At 33.0% G+C, this 25,240-nt stretch overlaps 1 protein-coding gene across 1 annotated transcript; it reads right to left on the reverse strand.

The window, feature by feature from the left end:
* Nucleotides 1-10,006: 10,006 nt before the first annotated feature.
* Nucleotides 10,007-10,603, reverse strand: LOC129964227 (uncharacterized). Its single transcript, XM_056078950.1, has one exon. The coding sequence runs from the start codon at nt 10,601-10,603 to the stop codon at nt 10,007-10,009; it is 597 nt and encodes a 198-aa protein (XP_055934925.1).
* Between the last annotated feature and the right edge of the window lie 14,637 nt (nt 10,604-25,240).

A 25,240-nucleotide genomic window follows, 5' to 3' on the forward strand; every position in this document is an offset into this window, starting at 1 on the left:
ACTTTCAGATTTTACGCTAAATGATCCAGAACTGTGAGAAATGTTCATTTCTGATTTCGTTATCCAAGATAAAGCGTTTATGTAATTGATTGGTAATTACCATTCTGAACTATCTCACGTCTTTTAGAGGAATTTACAGTGAAATAGTTTGCGGATTACTTTACCATTGTAGCAAATATTTCAAAATCCCCGTCTATCGCAATTATGTTAGTACTAAAGAAATTTTAAACATAATTAATAGGATACATCATTGTAATTCTATATTTACTGCTGAAGCACTGGCCTTATATCAAACATCAATATCGTATTAATTATCCCAGGAGAGAAAATTCTCCTTCTGTCATATAGTCTATCGGTGATCTTGCTTTTTTAAAAAAATTTCTCCCCTCAAGTCTTGCAACCGTCTCATAGTGTGCTATTGTAGCTAGAGAGGGGGTGTTCCTGGGCGGAACGGGCGAAGTACGTCGGGAGAGTATTCTCCTGGCAAGGTCACCCAATGCGTGAAGGCGGCTCAGCTAAGGTCTGCAGGCATTGGGGGCTAAGTCAGTCTTCCAACTTCGGTGCCCCAGCTCCACGGACCTATGGAAGCTTCTCACTTCCCTTTATCATGAAACCATCTCCATATTCGAAGATTGATACTGCATCCCCGGTCGCGCAGGTTAATCAGGGGCGTGAACGTGGTTTAGGCAGAGGGCCTCGTTTGACAAGTGGATTCAAGACTTCTACGTGTAACAGAAACTCTCTTAAAATCATACAGTGTAATGTGAATGGTCTTTCTACACAGGCCACACGGGTCAAACTGGATCAAATATTGGATTTAGAGGAAAAGCAGATCATAGCCCTGCAAGAAACTAAGCTCAGTGAGCATTCCATTCTTAAAGTAAAAGGCTACTCGGTATTTCGTGAGGATAGAACCAGTTTAGGGGGAGGTGGCCTTGCCTATCTCGTCAGAGATTTAAATTTCAAGAAGATTAACACTCCAGTGCAAAACAGTGATCTTGAGCTTCAGGTTCTGTTGTATGGAAGAAAAGATCAATCAACATTTTCAATATGTATCAATACCTTCCGAAGCACTGGCTTTATATCAAACATCAATACCTTCCTAATCAGGCTCAACTACCTTTGAATTTCCTTGACTTGTCAAATAAGAACACCATTTTTCTCGGTGATCTCAATGCTAAATACCTGTCATGGGGTTGCTCCACTAATAACAAATGGGGTTGTGAACTGCTTGAAGCTGCCGATGATAATGCTTTAATATTTCTCAATGAAGGATCGCCAACGCATACTTCCTTTAGTTATGGAACTTCTGAGGGCTTGGAGATCACTTTAGTTTGCCCGAATTACATAATTTTTGCAACTGGAATGTTCTGAATAACATTGGCAGTGATCACCTACCCATCTTGCTTAATATTAAGGATTGCAAGTATTCCTTGCAGTCCAATAGTTATTACTGGTACTTCAAGAAAGCTGATTGGAATAACTTCAAACAACTTACTGAAACTTCACTTGGCTCTTATCCCATTAGCGATAATCTGGAACAGGAATGACAATTTATAAAGATTACTATCAACCACGCTGCCCAGCTTTACATCACTAGAGGTAACATTAAACGTTTTAAACCTTTTCAACAGCTTAATGATGCTTCCCTGACTGCCCTTTTTGCAAAAAGAGATTTGTTACTCCAAGCCATTTCTGCTTCAAACAACATCATTGCCAAGGTTAAGCTGAATAAATTAAATGCAGAAATCAAGCAGCTTTATATCATCCAGAAGAGACAGTCTTGGAAAAACCTATGTGGCAGCATTGATGTAAGACTCCTGATTCCAAATTATGGGGCCTTGCCAGATCCTTCAGCAATGACCAGTCTCAAGTGGAAAACTGTAATATTGTCCTTGATTCTGATGATCAAATTCCTCAGGATAACAAAACAGCTGCGAACATCTTGGGCAAATTTTATAAAAGCATAAGCCACTTGAGCTTTGCCAGCGATGATAAATAGTTAAAAAACAAAGCCAAAAACATGGTCTATAATAATTACTGGCCTTCGTAATAGCTGCCCTAAAGATGTTGTAGTGTACGAGAGTGATCTACCACCTCTTTCTCTGAGAAGAAGTTACTGTCTTTCAAAATATTACAAGCTCTTTAGCCACAATGATCAGCACAAAACTTCTGCTTATCTTCATTCATGACATAATAATAAGCGTTTAAAGAAACAAAGTCCTTTTTCCTCCGCAAAAGAGATGGGTATAACTTCTGGAGATGTGGAACCACATTCCTTAAAGCCTTATTGGAATTTTTAGTTTGACCCTGATCGAATTCATTTCCATACTGATCTCCTGACCAAGATTAGCAAAAAGTCAGAGTTACCTGAATTTACTAGACAAATGTCTCTGGAAACAATTCATAGCTTTCCATCTTCGGCTCTGAAAATGTACACTGATGGCAGTAAAGAAGATGGTGGCGTTTCTGGTAGTGGCGTGAACATTGAGACTCTTGAAGGAGCTACAGAAATTTTGATTAGAAATCCTGTCAATTATTCTGTTTTCAGGTCCGAACTTTTTGCAATCTATAATTGATTTCCCCCTCAAGGGCTCACCTTCTTTAGGTGAGTACGGGTGTTCCAATCCCGAGGTACCCAGGGATCTTTTATTCTTTTTCTCTTCCCTTTTCCTTCTTCTCTCTTCCTACCCCCCTTCCCCTTCTCTCTACTTCATCCTTCCACCCACGACGGTAAGCGAGGGAGCTCTCCATAAGAAGCTGATGCCCCTCTGTTTGCTTCTTGCCTCTCATGGACCCCACGTGTTTGCCGTGCTTGGCGACCCATCAGACGGGTGGTACATTTCGGTCCCTGATATATCAACCGGCCGGTATCCCAGACATTTAACTGGGCTGCTCAAGGGGATCAAGCGAAGAGGTCACTTCCTATGTTTGGCGTTAAGGGTGGTCACTGTCCCCGGGGGTGACTCTCAGCGTATAGGTTCCGGCTAGCACCATGGTAAGCGCTGAGGCTGGGAATGGCCAGAGCCGGTGGCTGTCTTCCCTTGTTGGACTCCGTGGAGGGCGGTGCTGTCGGCACCCGAATTTTTTTTCCCGTTTTGCATGAGGTTTTCAGACAATTTGCCACGTTTACCTATCACTGAAGATACTAGATTTCTAATCTTACTCACATCAAAGACCTTTTATAAAGTTTCACCTTTCATAGTTCAAAGATTGATTTCTTCATTTATTGGTGATGTTAAATCTACTAAAAAACTTCCTTCCTGGGTTCTTCTTATTGAGACCTCATCAAATACACAGACTGCTACGATACAGAAATTAACAAAACTTGGGGACTTTCCTGTAGAGGTAACTTCTCACAGGATACTTAATTTTTCTCGAGGAGTCATCTCTGATTTAGATTTTTTTGATTGTTCGGAGAATGAACGCATTCAGGAATTACATTCCCAAAAAGTTTCTGCAGCTCATCGCATAAAACTTAAACGTAATGGTTATTCATTCCAACAAAACATGTCATTCTAACTTTCAGTAGTCTGGAACTTCCGAAATTTATACCTGCTGGCTATATACAATCCAAAGTTAAACCATATGTACCGAATCATCTGCGTTGCTTTAAATGTCAGAGATTAGGACATGCCTTGGAAGAGATTCGGGATTTGCCGTGGCAGTCGTCGATGTGCCAAATGCTCAGCTGATGATCATGCAACTTCAGTTTGTAGTTTACATACCTTCAAATGTTTAAACTGCTCTGGACCCCATCCTGCGTTTCCACGCAATTGTGCTAAATGGCAAACGGAAAAAGAAATTCAAAGTCTGAAAGTTAGAAGAAATATTTCATACGCAGAAGCGAAAAAATTTGTTTTAGACAGAACACCCAAACCTGGCCTTACTTATAGTGTCGTCATAAGTTCAACATTAAAATGTACTAGTTCTCAGACCGACTTTACAGATATTAATACGTTGAAAACCTGCTCCTGTAAAGATTCGGCTCTTGAATCAGCAAAGAGTAATAACTCACAAAAAAATCGAAACTCAGCATCTACTTCTAAAAAAAATGTTTCGATCCGTTTCTCAATCAAATGATTCAGAATTTTCTTTAACTCGTTTCCCCAAGAAGAAACGAAAGAAAACAAAATGTCTTCCAAGTGCGTTTTCCTGATCGTTTAACTCACTTTCAATCCCCTATTTTAAATTTACAGGACCTGAGGATGAGAAACCTCACTCAAAACTTTTTGACTTTTTAAAATACATTGGTTTCTTTCATAGCATTTAAAATTTGAGATTTATTTTTATTCTTGTGGCAAATCATTATAAATCATAGACCTTCTGAACTTTTCACGTTTTACAATGTATCCTTGTTTCATTCACACCTTTCAGACCTTTATGATGGAACTGTTAAAACATCCTTGTGGATGAAGCAGCTTCTCCTAAATTGGACCTTGTGCCAGAAAACCTAAATTATGCCATACCATACCATACCTATAAGGGACTTCAATATATCGACACGTCCTCTGAAATTGTCTTCGGTGATATTTGGATTTTAATGGACAGTCGTGCCTCTATACAGCACCTTTCTCATTGGACGAAAGTGGGGGACAAGATTAGCATGAATATCTTAGACCTTATTGCCAGGATCTCCGCTGAACACTCTATACACTTTCAGTGGGTCCCCTCACATGTTGGTTTAAATGGTAATGAGATAGCGGATAATTTAACTAAGACTGTCTCAGCTGACATATTTCATGGTGATGCAGCACTAACTTATTCTGAAATCTCTATCAAAAAGATGGAGGTGAGTGCACTTTGGAGAGTCCCACCTGCTCACCCTTGGTACTTTGGTAAGAGTCCCGGTTGGTGTCACCGTCTGAATATCTCTAGAAAACAGCAAACGGCTTTCTCTCGTTTTTCGAGTGGGCACACCGAATCCCTCACCTTCCTACACGGACTGAGGATTTTTGCTGAATGTCCTTGATGCTAGGCAGATCAAGCCTCTCCCGATCATATTCTTAAATGTTTACATTTTACGATTTTTGAGATATTAAGGGATCCTCTATTGTTTTTGGACTTTTTAGAGATCTTTGGTTTCATGGAGGTGGTGGGATCAGAAACAACAACAACAACAAAAAAAAAATTGTCAAGCCATTTCTCAAAAGTCATCCTAAAACTTGCCAACAAGTTTATAATTTAAAAAATGAGCCAAAAACTAGTTCTAACAAATATGGAATAATTTTGTAGATAAAATCATAAAAAAAAACTTGCCCTGGAATCAATTTTCAGAACAATTAAATGGGTTGTACCAGAAGATATAAAATTCTTAAAAGAAAAGCATGTCATTTAACAATTATCCAAACAGTAAATATTACAGCTCATTTGATAACTGTCTAAATATTATTGAAATTTACATTTCGAAAGTGATTTCGAAATCAAAAGGAAGCTTATCTCATCTCTTGACTCTTATGAAAATGTTCATTACTATTGCACAAATTCTGTCTAGAAATGAGTCCAATATGTTATTAATGCAACGCTCATAATGACCTGGATCAGTACCTCCTTTTTTTGTGTGCTCAAATTACTCTTTGCACAGGAAGATTCTTTAGAACGAATTAAAATTAAACACTTTTTCTAATATCTCTTACAAAGAACTTTTGTTCTCAGTTTTTAATAGTAAATATCATTTTTTCATCTTCATCCAAGTCTTGAATCACTTTGGAATCTTATAATCGACTATTCCAAAACTATTTTCTAGATAGGTGATAAAATCTGTTCTGTCTGTTTCTTAAACAGATCCTTTAATCTATCTAATATTTCTACTTCATTTCTACCTAATACTTCAATCTGTTTCTTAAAAAAATAAACTGAAAAGTTAACAGGTAATATATGATACAATAACGATTCTCAGTGATGTAATTAGTGACTGACAGCTTGATTGCGAATGCTTTGGCAGTTAAAATTTGAAATAGATCCAGCTTTGGATATACCTTTATCTTAATTTTGTGATATTTGCTTACAACGAGCGAGCATTTTCCCGTAGTTTTTGAATTCTTCGAAAAAATGATAAATTTGTCTTTTCCCAAAAAGATTTTGTTTTCATTAAAATGACTTTGAGTAACAGTGGAGTTTTTAAAAATTTACTTAAAAAGGCAAAGTATCCATATGAAATATAATTTTATTGCTTTACTAAGGGTAAAATTCTTGAAATAAGAAATTTGACTAAAAAATCGTTTAATTAATTTATTTATTTTAGTTATTTATTTAGGTTTAATTTATTTATTTGATCCTTAAGAGACTGATGTCATGCAAATAATATAAAATGAAAATCCAACTGATCAATTTAATTTTGATTATTGATATAACGTTTATTTTTTTCTCTTCTTAGCAAAGAATATTTTTTCTTGTAGACAAAGTTTGTGTATTACACATTTTTTTAAATTTGATAACATGTATAGATATCATATTGGTAAAAAAAATTGTAATATTTTTGTTGTCCTTATTTTTCTTTTTTTTTTTTTTTTGATCGTATAAAAGAATAAAATGACAGCATCCAGAGAGGAACTGAAAAAATACAAATTTTGTAAAATATTAAGGAATTAAATAATTTAAGGATAAATTAGGACACACACACATTGTTTGCTTTTCTTTATTTAAGTTTTGCATAAAAGAGAGAGCTTTATTTCAAAATGAGAAACGAGCTCATTGTTCACCAATTTATGGATGAAGTAAAAGGAACTTTTCTATAAACAGAGGTTTAGAGAGCAATTAAGTGAAAATTTTATATTCCTTCTGAAATTCAAACTAGAGTAGACAGTATAAAACTCGAATATTTAGTCTAAAAACCCTATCATTTTTTTTTCTTTCTCCCAAAATACACAATAATGAGTATTTTGTAGCAACTGGATAAAAAAAAAAGAACATGATGAAATGATTCCCTTTATACGGCAGAAAGCAAGTTTTTGAGATGGTTAAAGATAATTCAAAAAATTACTAGCAGCTGAACCTGCAGCTGGATCTGCATCTAGTTGTGGTAGATATATATAAAAAAGCGAAACACATATGTTATTAAATCGTATAGTTTTTATATTCAACACATAAAATATTTACCTAAACTCCTTAATTAATTACTACTTTAACATATCAGATTAAAAAATTTTTAGTTTTAGTTTCAGTGCTTGATATATGTGTGAAAAAATTTGAATTCTCTCTCTAGAATTTGACTGCACATAATTGGCCGTGGAAGAAACATGGAATTTCTATGTTTATGGTGGCGTTTTCAAAAATTCAAATTTGCAATTAAAAGATTAACAAAGTCAGAAAGAAGCAACCTAAAGGGTTTTTTTTTGTCTCAAATGCAAATACATAACATGATTGTTGCAAATACATAACATGATTACTTATACATTATGCATCCTCCTAATATTTTCGAACCAAAAGGGTCAATGTGCCTACTGATTGGGATTGCAAAAAACGGTTATCATTCCCCAATGCCAAGAAACCAAAGTTAGTATATGTGAAAATATTTCGGTGATCGAAGAAGAATTCGCAGATGACTCTCCTTAAAAGCAGAAGAATTTTTGGAGAAAAATTGTGAAGGTAAATAAGATCAATTTTGTCATCTTTTGGAGGGACAATAAAGGTTGTTATAAGTCCAAATTTATTCAGTAGGACCGGAGTAACAACTATCTGGGTAATTATGTTATTATTATACCCTCTCTTTTATTTTTCATCAATAGAATAAGGAATTAAAGGAATTTGAGTTGTGTTTATGCTTCCACTTTTGATAACTTTGACACGTAATATAAAGCGAGATTTTCTAGTAATGTATGATATCTTGCTGTTGTCGTGATAATACAGCCTGAGTAAAAACTTTAAGGACAGTAAAATTTTTTGAGAAAATGGAAACATATAAACTGAGGAATTAAAATACCATTTGATTGATAATTATTAAGCTTAAATAAAAATAAAAAAAGTAGAAAAATTAATTTGCAAATATTTTATTATTTGAAAATATTACAGAACCCACAGATGAATATTTGAGCCTGAGTAAAAACTTTAAGGCCAGCATAGAAAATAACATATAAGAAAAAAATTACAAATTCTTAGAAGGTTGTGTAGGAGCCATTTCTTCGAATTACTTCAAATATTCTTGTTTTCATGGATGAAACGAGTTTTTGACAAAGGGTGGGGTCGGTTTTATACCATTCATCTTCGATAGTAGATTTCATCTCTGCTGTTGATGTAAAATGTCTCCCATTTGCACAAACTCTTCTTGCTAAGTCACCCCAAAGGTTCTCGATTGGCTTAAGGTCAGGTGATCTAGCTGGCCATTTCACAGTTTCAACATTGTTGACTTGGAACCAATTTTTTGTGCTGTTACTCGAATGGATCGATGCATTGTCTTGCTGATATTTCCAATTTTCTCCAGCAAGACATTCAACATTTGGCAAAAGATGATTTGTTAGGACATTTTGGTATCCTTGTGAATTCATTCTACTTGAAACGAATGCAATTGAGTCCACACCATTGTAAGCAAAACAGTCCCAAGTCATGACAGACCCTCCGCGTTTGGAGAGTATTTCTTTTTCATTTCTTATATCATGCCAGTAGAAATTCCAGCCCTCTGGTCCATCCAAATTCCCTTTTTTTTCGTCAGAAAAAATAATTTCTATCCATCGGTTGTCCCAGGTCATGACTTTCTGACCAAAGGCCAAACGCTCTATTTTGTGTCTCTGCAGTAACTGAGGCTTAGTCAATTTTGCTGTATAAGTGAACCCTCCAGACCTTCTAATTGTGTTATAAATCGTTTTTTGACAAACTTTTAATCCTGTCGTCGGAATCAGTTTCCTGGTTGAGTACTTTCCAGTAGATGCAAGTTGGCAAACTCTTTTTCATCACGCGAGGACAAAGCTTTAGGTCTTCCCCCAGTATTCTTTTTACCATAATTGTCTTTCAATTTAAAAAAAATTGTTGACTACACTCTTTGATCTTCCTATCTTTATCGCAATAGTCCTCCATCTGTCCTCTTTCACGATCAGTTAACTTCTTACCCTTCGCCATCTTCACAAAGATCACCAATACTTCGAAGAAACGTATGACAGATATGAAAATTGCAGCGTCGTCACAAGCTAGTAGTTGCAATGGTAATTACACGATTATATTATATTTATTTTTAAAAAATGACTGGTGGCTTTAAAGTTTTTACTCAGGCAGAAATACTAACTTTTTAAATAACCACATGTTTCTTATAATTATGTATTTACAAATTATGTTTATGGCATTTATTTCTTATCAATGAACTTAAATAATTAATATTATTTGAATCCCTTTAATTTCATTTTACATTTTCTCAAAAATTTTTACTGGCCTTAAAGTTTTTACTCAGGCTGTATCATCAGCAACGACTTTTGCTGTCTAGTGAAAAGTAAATTTGCAGAAATCATTTAGATTTATCGAAACAAATTTGCAGTAATGCTTTCCTCTTCGTATTTTGTGTCCATCTTTATTGCTTAATTTACAACTCTTATATCTCCGTAAGAATTGCACATGTTTAATTTCTGCTTCAACTCAGTTGGCAAAAGTGAGTTTCCAGTTGGCATTGAAGTGGTTTGAGTAATTATTTAAGTAAGTAATTCCATAATCAGAAGGTAAACACCATAACGTTTTATTCACCGCTCACTTTGTTCTCTTTCGTTCCATCTGTTGCCTGATGAAACTCACAAAAAAAAAAAAAAAAAAAAAAAAAAATGATTGCTCGCTCACACTGGGATTGCCAAATGTTACTAAGTATCCCACCCCCCAGTGACAGAGGATAATACGATGGAACGGTACAATATATACATTATAAATACATGAGCACACATGAAAAATAAGAAAATGTTACAGATAAAAGTTGATTATTTACATTGCAAATAATTAAAATAATTATTATTACAATTATTGAAAACGAGACATAAAAGGCAATTTTAGCTTTTTTTTTGTATAAATGCATATATAATCAAGGTATTTGATAATATTAATAGGTGATGTATGTTGATAGCTTCGATGGGAAATGAACGCGTCTGCCAGATCTAGATGCCACAGTTTTATCTGGTGCAGTTGGATCGTCAGACTGTTGTTTGTCCGACCGAAAATTTGCTCCAGAGACAGTTTTTTCTGCAGAAAGAATTGGAGTTTGTTCTTCGCAAGTAGGAATCAAATGTGCCGGCTTGAAGCGATCTATGGAAACGGTTGATGTCCTGCCATTTAGTTCGATGGTAAAATTTTTCTGTGTCCGTTCTAAAACTTTGTGAGGACCTATGTAGGACTGGCAAAAAAGAGGTTTCACATTGTCTATCCTTAAAAATACATGCAAGCAAGTTTCTAAAGATGAATTTACAAAAAACTTTGTTTTATCATGTGCAGATGTCACTACAGGATTCAATTCACGGATCGCATTTCGCAGGCGATCGACAAAGATGTCGTCAGAAGGTGGAATGATAGATGTTTCTATCACATCACTAGGAAGTTGTAGAGTTGTTCCGTACACCAGTTCAGCACAAGAAGCTTTGATGTCTTCTTTGACAACAGTGCGAATAGCAGCAAAAGAACTATAGATAGAATTTCTGTCCATTGAGAGCTTTCATGGTCTTTTATTGAGGATTTTAAATGACGATGGAATCTCTCCACAATGCCATTTGCGATCGGATGTTATGCTGTCCTGCGGATTCTATTAGTGCCTAACATTTCTGAAAACTCGCAATATAAAGATGATCGCATCTGCGAGCCTTGATCTGTAGTTATTATTGAAGGGCATCCGAATCGAGATATCCACGTATGAAAAATTACTCGACAAATGGTTTTGGTTTGCATGTCTGCAATTGGAATAGCTTCTGGCCATCTTGAGAATCTGTCGATCATTGTTAACAAATAGATACAACCATTGGATGGAGGTAAAGGACCAACAATGTCGATATGTATTTATTGAAAACGAGAATCGGGCAAGCTAAATGTTCCTAATGGAGTTTTAGTATGGCGTTGAACTTTTGACCGTTGACGGGGCTTACAGAACTTCACCCATTCTTTTATATTTCGCTTCATAAATGGCCAAACATATCGGGAGCTGATTAATTTTGTCGTTGCTGCTATTCCTGGATGTGAAATGTTATGCAGCTGCTCAAAAATTAGTCAGAGAAAAGATTCTGGAACAAATAGTCGTGATGAACCAGTTGAAATATTACAAATTAAGTCAGAATTCGTGCTCAAACAGGGTTTGAGTGCGAGTTGAAACGAGGAACTTTTGTCATGTAAAAAACTTTGAGTTTCAGAATCAATTTGTTGAGCTTTTGCAAAGGTTATTCAGTTATTGAATCCAATTCTGTACTTGAAAGTGAGTCTGCCACAACATTTTTGGATCCTTGCACATGTCTGATATCAGTGAAATATTGGAATATTATATCAAGATGACGTAATTGTCTCGGAGAACATTTATCTGTATTTTGTTTAAAGGCATAAATTAATGGGTTTTGATCAGTATAAATTTGGAATTCCCTACTTTCTAATATATGTTTAAATTTTTTAATTGCCGAATAAATGGAAAAAAGTTCTCTGTCATAAATCGGCCATTTTCTTTGGCTTTTATTAAGTTTCATTGAGATCCATTAGTTCTCATTTCCCATCTGATGATTGTGATAAGATGCCACCTACAGCAACATTTGAGGCATCCACCCAAAGGCTTATTTGAGCCTTAGGAATGGGATGTTTTAAAAGAGCGGCTTCAGCAATCGCGGTTTTCGCGGCAAAAAAATCTTGTTGCACTTTTTAATTCCAATTGAGCTGTTCAAATGTTAAACGAACATTGGAATGAGTTTACTAATACGCCCCTCTAGTAATTATATTATTGTAGCAAGTATATTTGCTGCTTTTGGAAAAAACGTCGATAAAAGTTAAAATATTTCTAAAATCCTACGCAATTGCGTCAAAGTACTTGATTGGGGAAAATCTAAAATACATTTTACCTTAACAGGAAGGGGTTCTATTCCATTTTCGGAAAATTTAAAGCCTAAAAAATTTAGAGAATTTTTACCAAAAGTACATTTTTCAACATTAATACAAAGACCATATTGTTGTAATTTTGAAAACAAAATTTTGATATATTCCAAATATTCATTATGATCTTTTGAAGCAATTAATATGTCATCTACAAAGACATAAACACCAGGTCAATCCCTAGTTACCTCATCTATGAATCTCTGGAATGTAGATGATGCATTGCATAATCCAAATTGCATGCGGGTACTTTCAAATAACCCAAAGGGTGTACAGATCGCTGTTTTAGGAATATCATCAGGGTTTATAGGTATTTGATGGTAAGCTTTTATTAAATCAATATGGCTAAATACTTTTGCCCCATGCAATTCGGATGGGAAGTTGTATATACATGGAATAGGGTATTTTTATTGTTAGCAAAAATAGGATGCCCGTTTCATATTTTCTTTCCATCCGAATGCGTACACACAAACTGTTGATGATTCGAACCTCGTTCGAATCGATTTATCAAATGAAGTGAAATGATGCTTCCAATTATTTATGCAAATGTTATTCACTATATTTATAATAGCGGAAGCACTCGTACGGTAGATACTTAGATCATGCTTAGACGTAGATTCAGATTTTCTTTTGTGTTCGTAGTCTGTGTGATATTTTATAATGTATTAAATGTTTGTTTATTTGTCTCAAGAAATAAAAGTCTGTTTTTAAGAAGTCTTCTCGACCTGCAACATTTTATAAGAACCAGTCCCATGCATTTTTCACTGCTATTATTGGAACATTTTACTCTGCTGACCTTACAGACGATTGATCTTGACAAATACAGGGTTTGAACCCAAATATCGTCTGACATTTATTTTACAGTCTGAGCAGTTAAAGCACGATAATCTCCAACTGGCCTCCACTCCAACGTTCCCTTTTTGGGTACCATATGAAGCGGGGGAAAATAATTCCTTCTTGAGGGTCTTAAATGACCCAATCGGATCATATTTTGAAACTCCGCTTTTGCTATTTTTAATCTATCTGGTGCTAATCTGCGCCTCGACTGGAGGACTTATTGTTATTATAAAATGAAGAGTATTACGTTTCACTGGTTGATTAGTCTGTTAATTTAATAAGTGAGGAAAATTCGGATAATAGTGTATGATAGACAGAATCCCCGGAAACTGTTTTAACAGAATGCACTGATGCTTCTTTTACTTGACCCATTGATTGAAATTTTGTTTTTAAATCTCTTAGACATTTGTTGTGCAGATAGGGTATTAATTCATGAAAATATGAAAAAGTCTGCACCTAAAATAGGCGTAGTGATATCGGTTATGAGAAATATCCAAGAATATAGTCTTCTTAATTTAAAATCTAAGAAAACGGTTGGTGTTGTTTTTTTTTTGTCGGTAAACATTAATTGGGAACGAATTAGCTGCAAAAATTGTTTGCTGGGAAGGATTTCTTTTTTGATGTTAGCCGGAATGACAGACACGTCGGAGCCTGTGTCGACTAGAAAGGAAATATTTGATATCTGGTCTCTAATGAACAAGCGACGTGATGTCAGCGACAAAGAATACGCCGCATTTATTCATCGCTCTTTTGGTTTCTCTGAAAATTGCATGGCGAAACGCATTTTTCGAGTTTGCAGTTTTTTCCGAAACGACGGTGATACCAGCAAAAGGATGAATTTTGATTTTGACTGTTATTTCCCGTTCTGTGGTTAGATCTGTTTTTACGGAAAGGATAACGGCTACGAGAAAATTCAAGTTTTTCGACTCGGGCATTTAATTTTTCTATTTCGCGAAGTAATTTTTCTTCCATGGAATTCGAGTTGTTTTTATTAACAGCATGAATTTCCATGGAAACAAGTGTAACTTCTATCAGAAATTTCAGCTGCTTTATCTAATGTTAAGTCTGTAACGGCAGCTAAGATTGTTTGTACCGATGTTGGTAGACGCTGTAAAAATAATTCTAGCAGGAATTTTCTGGAACGTTTAATGTTTCTGCCTGACGTGTCATATTCCTCAATAATTCGGAGGGTTTCCTGCCATTTCGGAGGGTTTCCTGCCATTCTTCGCCCGAGAGTAGCTGACGAATCTCCTGTTGCGAAGATCTATTTGCGAGTTCCGTTTTTAAATGAGAGTACGGATCTTCGGTATCGGGCGTCATTAAAATATCCCGTACAACCTCAGGCGGGAAATGGGAAACAACGTAGTTATTTTTCGTCACAGATTCTGTAATAGGTTTGGGAACAGCTAATTGAAATGTGCTTTCGCATATAATAAACCAAAAAGTAGGATTCGATCTATTATAGACCGGTATTTGCACTGCACTTACCTCAGACATAATGCAAGAAATCCTTTAGTCCCAAGCAAGTAGACAACTGCGATGAATTCGCAAGGAGAAATGTTTAAGAACCGAAACTAAAAATCCGCCAAACGAAAGTAGATCCAAAAGATATGCAAACGCTTAGATGAGCATATTTTCCTGATGATCAAGAGTCCAAATGCGATTCATTCTACTCATAAGCAGTCCAAAAGACTCCACTGAAGTGGTTTGAGTAATTATTTAAGTAAATAATTCCATAATCAGAAGGTAAACACTACAACGTTTCATTCACCGCTCACTTCGTTCCATCTGTTGCCAGATGAAACTCACATTGGGGTTGTGAGATGCTACAGCATGTTAAAACTTTATTTGCACCCATGAAATCCAAGGTTTTCCACTCGATGGCGCTGTGTGCCTCTCATGGGTTTTGTTTATATTGAGTCAGTCTCTCTGTATCATGTGATGTCTAGTTATATTGCTTTCATCTTTGTGAGCTTTATTCCTGTGTAAATATGCCAGCTGCTTCTGAAATAAAATGTGGAAAATTCACTCGTTGCTTCCAAATCCTTTCTGACAGGTAAGGGCTTTTTTCATGATATATTCTCTAGCTGAAATATGAGTGCGAATTTGAATTGAAGTCTAATCATGGCACCCATCAAGACAGTCCATACTGACAGATTTTGTTATTTGTATAATCCAAAGAAGACAATTTATTTAAATTTGGCCTGAAGATTTATTTTAATCAATTGTAAATCTTTGGATCATTGGCGTGGGAAAAAGAGATATATATGCCCCTAGCGCCAAGAAGACAAAACTTCAGTGCTCTAACATATTTAAAAATATGTACAATGAAAAAAGTAGTAAATAAATAATAATAATGCCATGTAACTGGCGTCGCTTGCGCTTGAAAAATATTGTGGACGACTAGGGGTAAAAAATATATATTGGCCAGTGTGTTACTCTCGCCACTGGTTTGAATAAGTGAAATTCTAAGAATTGCGCTACATTTGAAAACAATTGTTAGAATTTTAGTATTTTTTTTATAATTTTATGTTTAAATGCACTATTATTTTTTACAAGTGAATTAAAAAAAAGAGAGAGAAATACAGGGTGTCCGTAAAAGAACCCAGGGATTTTGATGCAATTTCTTTAAATTCAATCATAAAATTAGGTTAATGTTATATATATTAAAGATTAATTTTTCAAGTATTTTAGCATTTAGTAGATTTTTTTTTCAATGTGTGCCCCATTTGTGGCACGACACACATCCAAACGGTATTCAATCTCTTCTCATCTCCTGGCCAGCATGTCTGGAATGATATTTGCTACAGAAGTGATTATCTTTTGCCTGACATGGTTTACATCCTGAATTTCTTCAGAGTAAGCAAGATTCTTGACATGTCCCCAGAGGAAAAAATCTAATGGAGTCATATCCGGGAACCGTGGTAGCCAAGAAATACGCCCTGCTCTTCCAATCCACTTGTCGCCGAATTGAGTATCCAGTGCTTCCCGTACAAGAAAATTGAAGTGAGGTGATGTTCCATCTTGCTGAAAGTAAATGGGATCCTTCTCCGCCTCAATATCAATCAACTGAGGGAAAACACACTCCTCTAAAATTTCACAGTAGACATAACCCTTTTATGGAATTCTCTACAAAAATGAAAAGACCTATTACTTGGTTATGCATAAGGCCGCACCATACATTCACTTTCGGTGAGTCATATTGATATTCCATGAGGCAGCTGTGAGCCCCAAATTCTACAACTGTGTCGGTCCACAGTTCCGCTACGTAAAAGGTGGCGTCATCAATAAAAATCACTGATGAATACACCACTTAAAAAGATCACTCATTTAAAAAAATTGTTAATAGTATCGACCATGTGTAGCATAGTAACAGCAAACTCTAATCTCTTGTTCCTGTTTGTTAGTTTGATTTCGTATACATGTAGTATCTTGAGCGCAGTTAAGCGGAGCCTTTTGTGAACCAACTTATGAACAGTTGATTTGGATATGCCCAACTGAGAATCGACAATTTTTTCGGACATGACAAACATGACTTCGCTTTTCGGACATGACTTCGTTGACATGAAGTACGGATTCTGTTGACATTCTCTTCAGACACTCTTGCCCTACCAAACGGCCTTTGTTACATCACACTTCTCGTTTCTTGAAATGCACGTAGCCATTGACGAATGCTTTTGTTAAAAGGCGCGTTACCACCATACTCGCACCGAAGTGGTAGCAGATCCGGTTTCTATAAACCAGATAACAACTCCGCGCCTTTTTGTCGTGGTGCCGCTATCGCATTGTTTGAGCCTCTGAATGAGATGCTTTGGAATCAGCCTCTGCTGCGTTACTTCAAGCTCAATGACAAGGACCTCTACTTGGTGTTGATAAAACAGTCGGAAACTGGTGTGAAATAGAATTTGATGAGATCTTTAAAATTAACTATTCTGACCAAACTCATTTCGTTAACTTGATATGATTTTTTAAAACTCCGGAGTTCTTTTATGGGCACCTTGTACGTATTGTAGTTTAAGAATTATGTATAATTAGCGGCAGCATTCTCCCTTCCACAATATATATATAATCTTAATTAATTTCTTTTTTAATCTCAAATTATCCATACTACTTTATTCTAAACACTTTTTTGTTTCCTGATCCCACTTTTTTATTTCATTATTCTTGCAAGCGCTCTTTAAAACTGATGACCACTGCAATTCTCGCTCTCTGAGCAGATAAAAATCCATAAAGCTCACGCGTTCCTTCCAAGGAAACCTAAGATTCCCTGTCCTAAATCGACATGTGGCAAAGAAATACCTAAAAGAAACTTTTAGTAAAAGCACGAAGAGAAGCATTTCTTGCACTTTGCTTTTATGTTCTGTTTGGCGTGAACAGACGCGTTCTGTCTTTGATACGCGCATGTACAAACAATATTCTCCCGTGGAAAAATAAACTAAAATTAAATTCCTAGTTTGTCTTCTTTTAAGACGCAAATCTGCAAAATTTAGTTACATATTTATAGCTTCTATATAGATACAAAAAAGAATGCACAACTTTTGATTCGTCCAACTCTTTGTGTTATAGTTTTCACATACATACGAATACACAGTCAACTCTTTAACAGATTCGGTTAAGAACGTTGCATTAATCTCGAAATTAAAAAATAAAACAATATTCTAGATTTCAGCCATTTACGTCATTGAATTATAGTGTTCAAATGCCCATAAACAGATAAGATTCCACTTGGATGGATTTAGTCTATTTTAGAAAATTTCTGTCCAAATTTTAACAGATCTTTAAATCTAAATTAAATCCTAATTAATTAATTAATTGTCAAATTTGATCTTAATTTAACACGTATTAACTTCATTCTAAAGTGTTCTCTTATTTCATGATCTAATTGCACCTTTTTTCATTGCTACACGAGCTCTGTAAAAATGCTTAAATCAAGGGATGGAATAAAGCAAAGTTCTAAAAATTCTAAAGTGTCTTCTCTTTTCGGCCACGGAACTGCTACAAAAAATTTTTTAACACACACACACACACACACACACACACACACACACACACACACACACACACACACACACACACACACACACACACACACACACACACACACACACACACACACACACACACACACACACACACATGTAGATTGTGATGAATGTGCAGATGTATTCTGTGTGCATTCATAAACAAGAAAGGAGCACATCACAATATTTGCTATAATTTTATATTCTAACAACAGCACTGTACAACAATGTACAAAACATTTATTTCTTGGTTGACATGCATGTAACAGACTGTTTTAAATGTTTACACTGAAAGGTACATAGTTTGCAGCAAAAAAGACGAACTCACGTTTGGCACAGTATCTGTAGCTAATGAGAAAATGTCTACACTTTCAGAGTGAAGTCATCAGCTTTTGCCATCGTTTCCTTTTTTTTTTTCGCTTATTATCATTCTCCAATTATTTGGAAGAAACGATTGCCAACAGATATCGGGAATTTCCATACATCTTTTTGGAAAATATCTCAATAATAATAATAATAAAAACTGAAATAAGAAATACTTTCTTGAAAATCATAAATCATTTAATATGGTCATTTTACGCATTGTTCTCATATCATTTTTGAATGATTGTCAATTAAAATAAAAAACTTTATGAAAACTGATTTTTACCTGCGATTTCGTTTTGTATGCAATATTAGTTAGTGAATAATATAATTAAAAAATTCAAATTTCAGTGAGCGAAAATTGACTTATTCTCTTTGGAATTCATATCTGATGGTGAAAGAAAATAAGAAATTTCGTCGATTTTTATTCAATTGCCGAAATTCTTAATATTTTTTAAAAATTATTTTGCATGTTCGTTATGATACTAACGTTGCTGAACAATAACCATACCCTTTTACGAAAAAAAATATTCATTACATTTATATCCTGTCGAAACTTTTGTTTCTGGAATCGAAAGAGTCATTTTTATTCTTTCATTTTTTTAGAATGCAGGCTATAAAGCATATATCTTCAGCATACACAAAAGCGTCAGCCATAGCTATAAAGACCGATTTCATTTCAAGTTCGCCTGGAAGAAATGAGATTCGCACCTACGTCAGTAGCGAAGCCAAATTTGAATTTCTTTTAGTTTCTTCAAAACAGTAAACCAGAAAATTTATTAAAATCATTTGTACGTTTACTGCATTCAAAACAAATCTACACCATTGGAACTCTTTAATATTATTTCGTAGTTTGTACTGCGGATTCTATATGTAAACAGGATTCCTTCAAAAGAATGTGCAAACGTTTCTTCCAAACATGTGAAATATAGGTACATACTTATTGAATAGATGAAGGGTCTATTTTATAGAGCTAAACATCGTCAAAAATACTCTACTTTTTGCATGAACATCTAAGGCACTGGCTGATGACGAATAATGCTTATTTGTTGGAATAATTGGATAAAAAAAATGGAAGCATTCAGAAAGCAACATCAACATACAGAAAGGGGATTGACGTGCATTTCAAACAAATGATGGTGTCAATGCAAATGTTGGTTAATTTCTAAAAAGTGGCAAAGAATTATATACAAATTTTACTAAAAGGAATATGTGATATACAAATGTGTACAGAAAACTTCATGTAAATGTTATGCAATCAATAAATCACATTTTTAAAGTAGATTCACAATTTCATTTGTTTGGTTTCTGGAGAATATAATATACGACAACTTAATTCTTTTTTTAGAGCGATAAAATGTGGCTTAGAATGTGTTTTCTAAACAATAACAACAAAAAGTAAATAAAAATTAAATTTTAAAAAGACACATAAAATTTTTATGTGTTTTTATATTTACTTTTGGTAAAAAAATTTTCTAACATTTAAATGCACGTTAATACATATAGTTAAAATAATTATTTTTTATAACATCATCCATATTTTTTTAAGAATAAAGCAATTCGTCATGTCATCAATAACGAGTCCTTTAGTAAACTGAAAGATCAACAATGGAATGAATTATTAATAATATTTCAGAATGATTATTAATGAATATGAATTATTAATATGATTTTTGAAAATGAAAGAAATCGTTAAAACGTTTATCATTTAATTATTTCACAAAATATGCACACAAATATTATTGTAAAGAGTAAAATTTCTAAACAATATTTTGGATACAAATTTTTAATATGATCCAACATTTGTAATTATCACCTGCGTATTTTACTGCTTTTTTTAGAAGTACAATATCAACGTAATCTTGAGATTTATATTCTAGAAATTTGCACATAAATAAGGTATAAAGCTATGACAAATGTAAAAAAGGAAAAAGAAGAACCTTTGGATAAGTAATATAGATTATTTTATTCGTGATTTTTTTAGATAATCAAATTATTAAAATAAGTATTAACCCTCTGCACTCGGATGGTGCCTCTCACTCACCATTCAAAACAGTGCATCATTTTGACGTTTTATTTATTTATTTTTTTTAATTTTGATTTTTAAAAAATATCTAAATAATGGTAAATAGATATAGATTAACTTTTCGGTCAAATTCAATTTAAAACTAGAATAAATAGTTTTGTCACAGCAATAAGCAAGTCCTTGTGTTAGCTGAATAATTTTGCATCGAATGACCTTTCCGAGAGCAAAAGGTTAATAATTGTATGCATTTGTATGTAATGGTAGTATTCATTTCTAATTACTATTTTAAAATTCTACCTCGAAGATCATAAAACGCAAAAGAGATATTTTGATTATATAAAACAAACACGTCGTTTTTATTCCCATTGCCAAAAAATTCATTTGACTATTGCGAAAATTATTTTCTGATTTAAAATATCACGATTCAACAGAAAGAGATGCTTTCAGTAAACAACCAAATCTTAACTTATTATAAAATTTCGAATTTTAAATCTGTTCATGCAAACGGAGTAGAGACAACAAATGAAATTTGCAATGATAACATGCATATATTTTCGAAAAAATTATAAAACAACTAAAGAAACGAATAATCTATCAGACATTAACTTAAGATAGACAATTTCCAAAAACCGATATCTTTTTATTGATTTCTAATACTTTGTTTCCGCTTAAAATACTTTAAAAAAATCTTATTTAAATTAATTGTTTTACAAAATTTAAATGTTAGCCATGTTAAATGTAATGCCAACAAAATGATCCATTCATTAGTTCATTGCGATCTTAACTCATTGCTTAAGATCTTAGTCATATAAATTAAAAAGGTGTCAACTATAAAATTACCGAGAATGAAAAGTAATTCTGTTGATATACAGAAATCTCTAAATTGCAATAAATATTCTATTTGTAATTTTTAAAATTTTTTCTTAAATACTTTCTAATATAATTATGTACAAAATGTATCATTGCTCTTTTTATTTCTATTTTTATAGATATTATATAAGAAAAACTGTTTCTAGAGATAGTACGAAATATATATGCAAAACATGCTATCATCTATAACTCTGCCTTAAAGGTTGTACTTTGACATATCAGCTAACAACGTGGACATGATTTAGTAGTCTTCATAGCAGCACACGAAGAATCAGCGCTATTCCTTTTTTTGTATTACAATTAATCCATTGGTTTCTGTCATCACATGGTTGGAGTGGTTGCAGAAAGAAAAAAAAAATTTTTTTAACAAAAATAATTCTTAATTTTGGTCAGATGATTATTTGATGGAATGAAATTATTTACCATTTCAAAAATTTTCTATTAACATATCATTAAATATCTAATAAAGAAATGCTTGAAATAAATTCTGAGAAATAGTTTTATTTTTAGATCAACCTTAAATGGCGCAGTCATTAATATTTACTTGGGTACTCATTTTTCTTTTTAGCAGTTAATTGCGAATGATTTAAAAATTATTAATGAAATTATTTACTTAAACATTTCAATCTGAATAAAAAATTAATCAAACATGTAATTAAACCTTAAATATTTTCAATTTTAAAATTTTTTTCAATATTTCAATTTTTAAATTTAAATAATGAAAAATTGTTTTTCATCGTAATAATTTATATCGATTGATGCAACTTTTGTCGGAAAAAAAATGATTCAGTGTGAGATCAAAAGTCTCGTTTCCTTTCCGACAAATGGAAATAGATATTTTTAGAATTTTCGTATTGGAAACATAGTTTATTTTAGTTTTGCGATTTTAAAAACTTTTGAAATTGAAATTTGCATTAATGCAAGAATTGTCTTGGAAATTTACCGTGAATACATTGGATACAAAAAAAAAGTTAAGTCAATAAAAAAAAAAATAGATAAATACAGTTGAAGAATTTTTAAAATTAGGAAAATATGCTTAGTTAAGAAAATTTTCCAACAAAAAGAAATCCACTTGTAAACGTAAAATTGAAATAGCAATCCTAAATATAGTGAGTAATGATAATTTCCTTCTTAACGAATGTCTCTTCTCACAATGACTAGGTTAATAAAACTCGTCATTATTCACAGCGAGTTTCGGAATATATGAACAAAAAGAGTTCTACAGAAAAGTCTTTTTGATCCACTAAACATTTTTTTTTTGTTCATTTTTTAAATAATCAGACAGTTTTTATTTTCAAATAATACATTTAAAATGGATGTATATCTTTTCAAATCGATAATCGTTCTATGAAAAATATTTGACTTTGAAAGGCTTTTCAATAAATATTAGTTAAGACATACAAAATGGAAAAAATCTGTGATTCCACTACATTGAGAAATACACGACAATTCTTACATAATTCCGCATCCAAGGGAATTTGATTTGATTCCAATTTATGTATAATTCCTACAAATATTTTGGATTATACACTTGATCTAATTCGGTAACCATAGCTATGATTGTAAATAATTTCTGACCATAATATAATTTCTTTTATCGTCGTTTTTCAATATTTAAAACATATCTTTGGAAAAATGGACAAAAAGAAAGTTTCTTTCCACCACTCCACCTTTGTATCACATACGTGAGGTTCCGAAAGCTCATAAGCGGTACACGAGAAGCGATTGCGGAGAGCATAAGCATTACAGCTTCGCGGTAAATCATTTCTGAATCATTTTTCTAACTCCATAGTTATTATATAATTTCTAGCTACAAATATATTATCGTGGAAGTTAGTTTACAAAAATATAAGACAATTGAAATTTAATTGTTATATTTTTAGATGAGATAATATCATGCTAAATTTATTTTGCAGCGACAGGTCATTTAGTTAAACGGCAGTGGTCCTGAAAAAATTTTGTCCCCTCGGTACCACCTTCCCCCCAAGACTGGTCTCAGATTAGCTTACCACTGAATCCACATTTTGCTAAGCCATGGCAGTTGTGTAGCAATGGAGTTATAATTTGTTTCAAATATAAAAAAACAAACATCTCAACTCCATTTCTTCGGGAATTTTCTATTCCTTAACACTGGTGTCAGGATGTTAATGTACATTGTGCTACTGAACTTGGGTTCCATCCGTAATGAATTGTTTTTTAATGTAAAGCATTAACTATTCCAAAATATTCCATGGTGGCAAAAAAAAAAAAAAAATCCGACGTCATTTGAAGAATTTGAACGGAAAATTCCTTTTTTACTTCAAAATCATCAAATTTTAATCTTTTTTATTAAAAATAACAAACAGATTTTTAAAAATATGAATCTATATATATATTTTTTAAATTTTAAAACATTTTCTTGTAAGAAGATTTGGGTTTCTCTTTTTTACCGCCTATGAGCATCATCTGCTAAAAATACTAATTGCTAGTTGATGAAATATGTATATAAAACGCTTCTCTTTTTTCCATAGAAAAAAAATCTCGTATCTAAAAATGCATATAGCTGGAAGTACAAGATTTCTAAGATAGAATCTATTCCCTTGTTTGTTATGCATAGAAATCCATGATTAGAGATGTTAGTCTGTTTTTACTCTCCATATTAAAAAAGAGTGATGTTATTCAGTTCAACTTATTTGCTCACTGCAAAAAGGTGAAGTTAAGGAATATTACGTATTTTTCAATGAATATTTAAAATTATTTAACGATGGGTCACCATCCTAGTTGGGTCACATTGGTTTTAGTTGCGTTCAAAATTGCAAAAATTTCAAATTTGGTGTATTCTATCGAATTCTGTAACACTAGTAAGCACATTAAAAGAACCAATTTTGATATGAATAATTTCACAAACATTTTCAGGTAATCCAATTGAACTTTCACATTACATATTACTATTTGTGAAGGCTGCTTTTTGCAATGCTTTGTTTAGAGTGCTTAAAGATTTTCAAAAAAAGATTTCCAGCAGAAATTTTTTTTGCAGTGAATGGAGTCTCAGAAGCTTTTTCTGATGTAAAGGAAGGGATCTAAAGAAAATGTGTTGAAGCTGTTTTAAGAAGAAAATTTATCATGGTTCTATTTGAAAATGCTAAGATTTGTTGCTATCTAAACAATTTGAAATAAATATGAAAATAGAACACTACAGATTACTATTAATACATTTGATTTGAAATGTTTTTAATCAGATTTCATAGAAGTGCCTCCGATTAAAATGATTTATTAAATTATTTCTATAGATATTGAAAAGTCATACTGAAAAAGCCAACATGAAAGCTTTTTTTAGATCCCATTCAGAGATGGCAACACCAAAACAATTTTGGTCTGCAGAACTTTGCAGTATTACAAGAAACAAAGAAATATCGGAAGTAAGTTCTATTAAAAAAAAAAAAACCTGATTGTCCAATTGCTAATTTTTGAGATTACATAACAAAAATACTTTTAGGAAACGTGATACTATTTTATTTCCTATGCCAATCATTTAAAATGCCTATTATTAATTCTTTACATTAATTGAATGACGAGGAAACGACAAAAGGAAGTTTTAGCTGACATATAATAAGTTCAAAAAGAAAAATATCAAAAACATCTAGAAATAAATAATTTTTGCTTAGCATTTATAAAAATATCTGCAGAAAATTGCAAAACAATCATTTCATTATTTATGCTTAAACAAGTATTTAACTATCAACATTTATCTTCAGATCATATTTACATACTAAATTTGTGGTTAAAAAAGCTAATATTTATAGAAGTTTAAAAATACATTGAACATGCTCTTTTTCATGCAAAAACAGCAAAATGTCAGAAATAGAAGAATAGTGGAAAATTCAGATCTAACGCATTTAATTAATATAAACGTGACTGATAAAGGTTAAGTTTAAATATGATAAAACCAAAAAGCAAAATATAAAAATTTCGAATGAATAAACTCTTAAATACAAGAAGAATAGACAAATAAAATAGCTTATTTTACAAATTACCTATGTACAAAACAATAAAACATGGAGAAACATAATTTAACAAAATATCATCCATAAATTTATTTCTGAAACACAGAAAGTACAACATTGTG

The sequence above is a fragment of the Argiope bruennichi genome, chromosome 3 (genome assembly GCF_947563725.1).
Source record: "Argiope bruennichi chromosome 3, qqArgBrue1.1, whole genome shotgun sequence".
NCBI lineage: Eukaryota > Metazoa > Arthropoda > Arachnida > Araneae > Araneidae > Argiope > Argiope bruennichi.

Bases quoted from the DNA above. Each gene is read 5' to 3' on its own strand.
- LOC129964227 (XM_056078950.1), bottom strand. From the start codon at position 10,603: ATGGACAGAAATTCTATCTATAGTTCTTTTGCTGCTATTCGCACTGTT.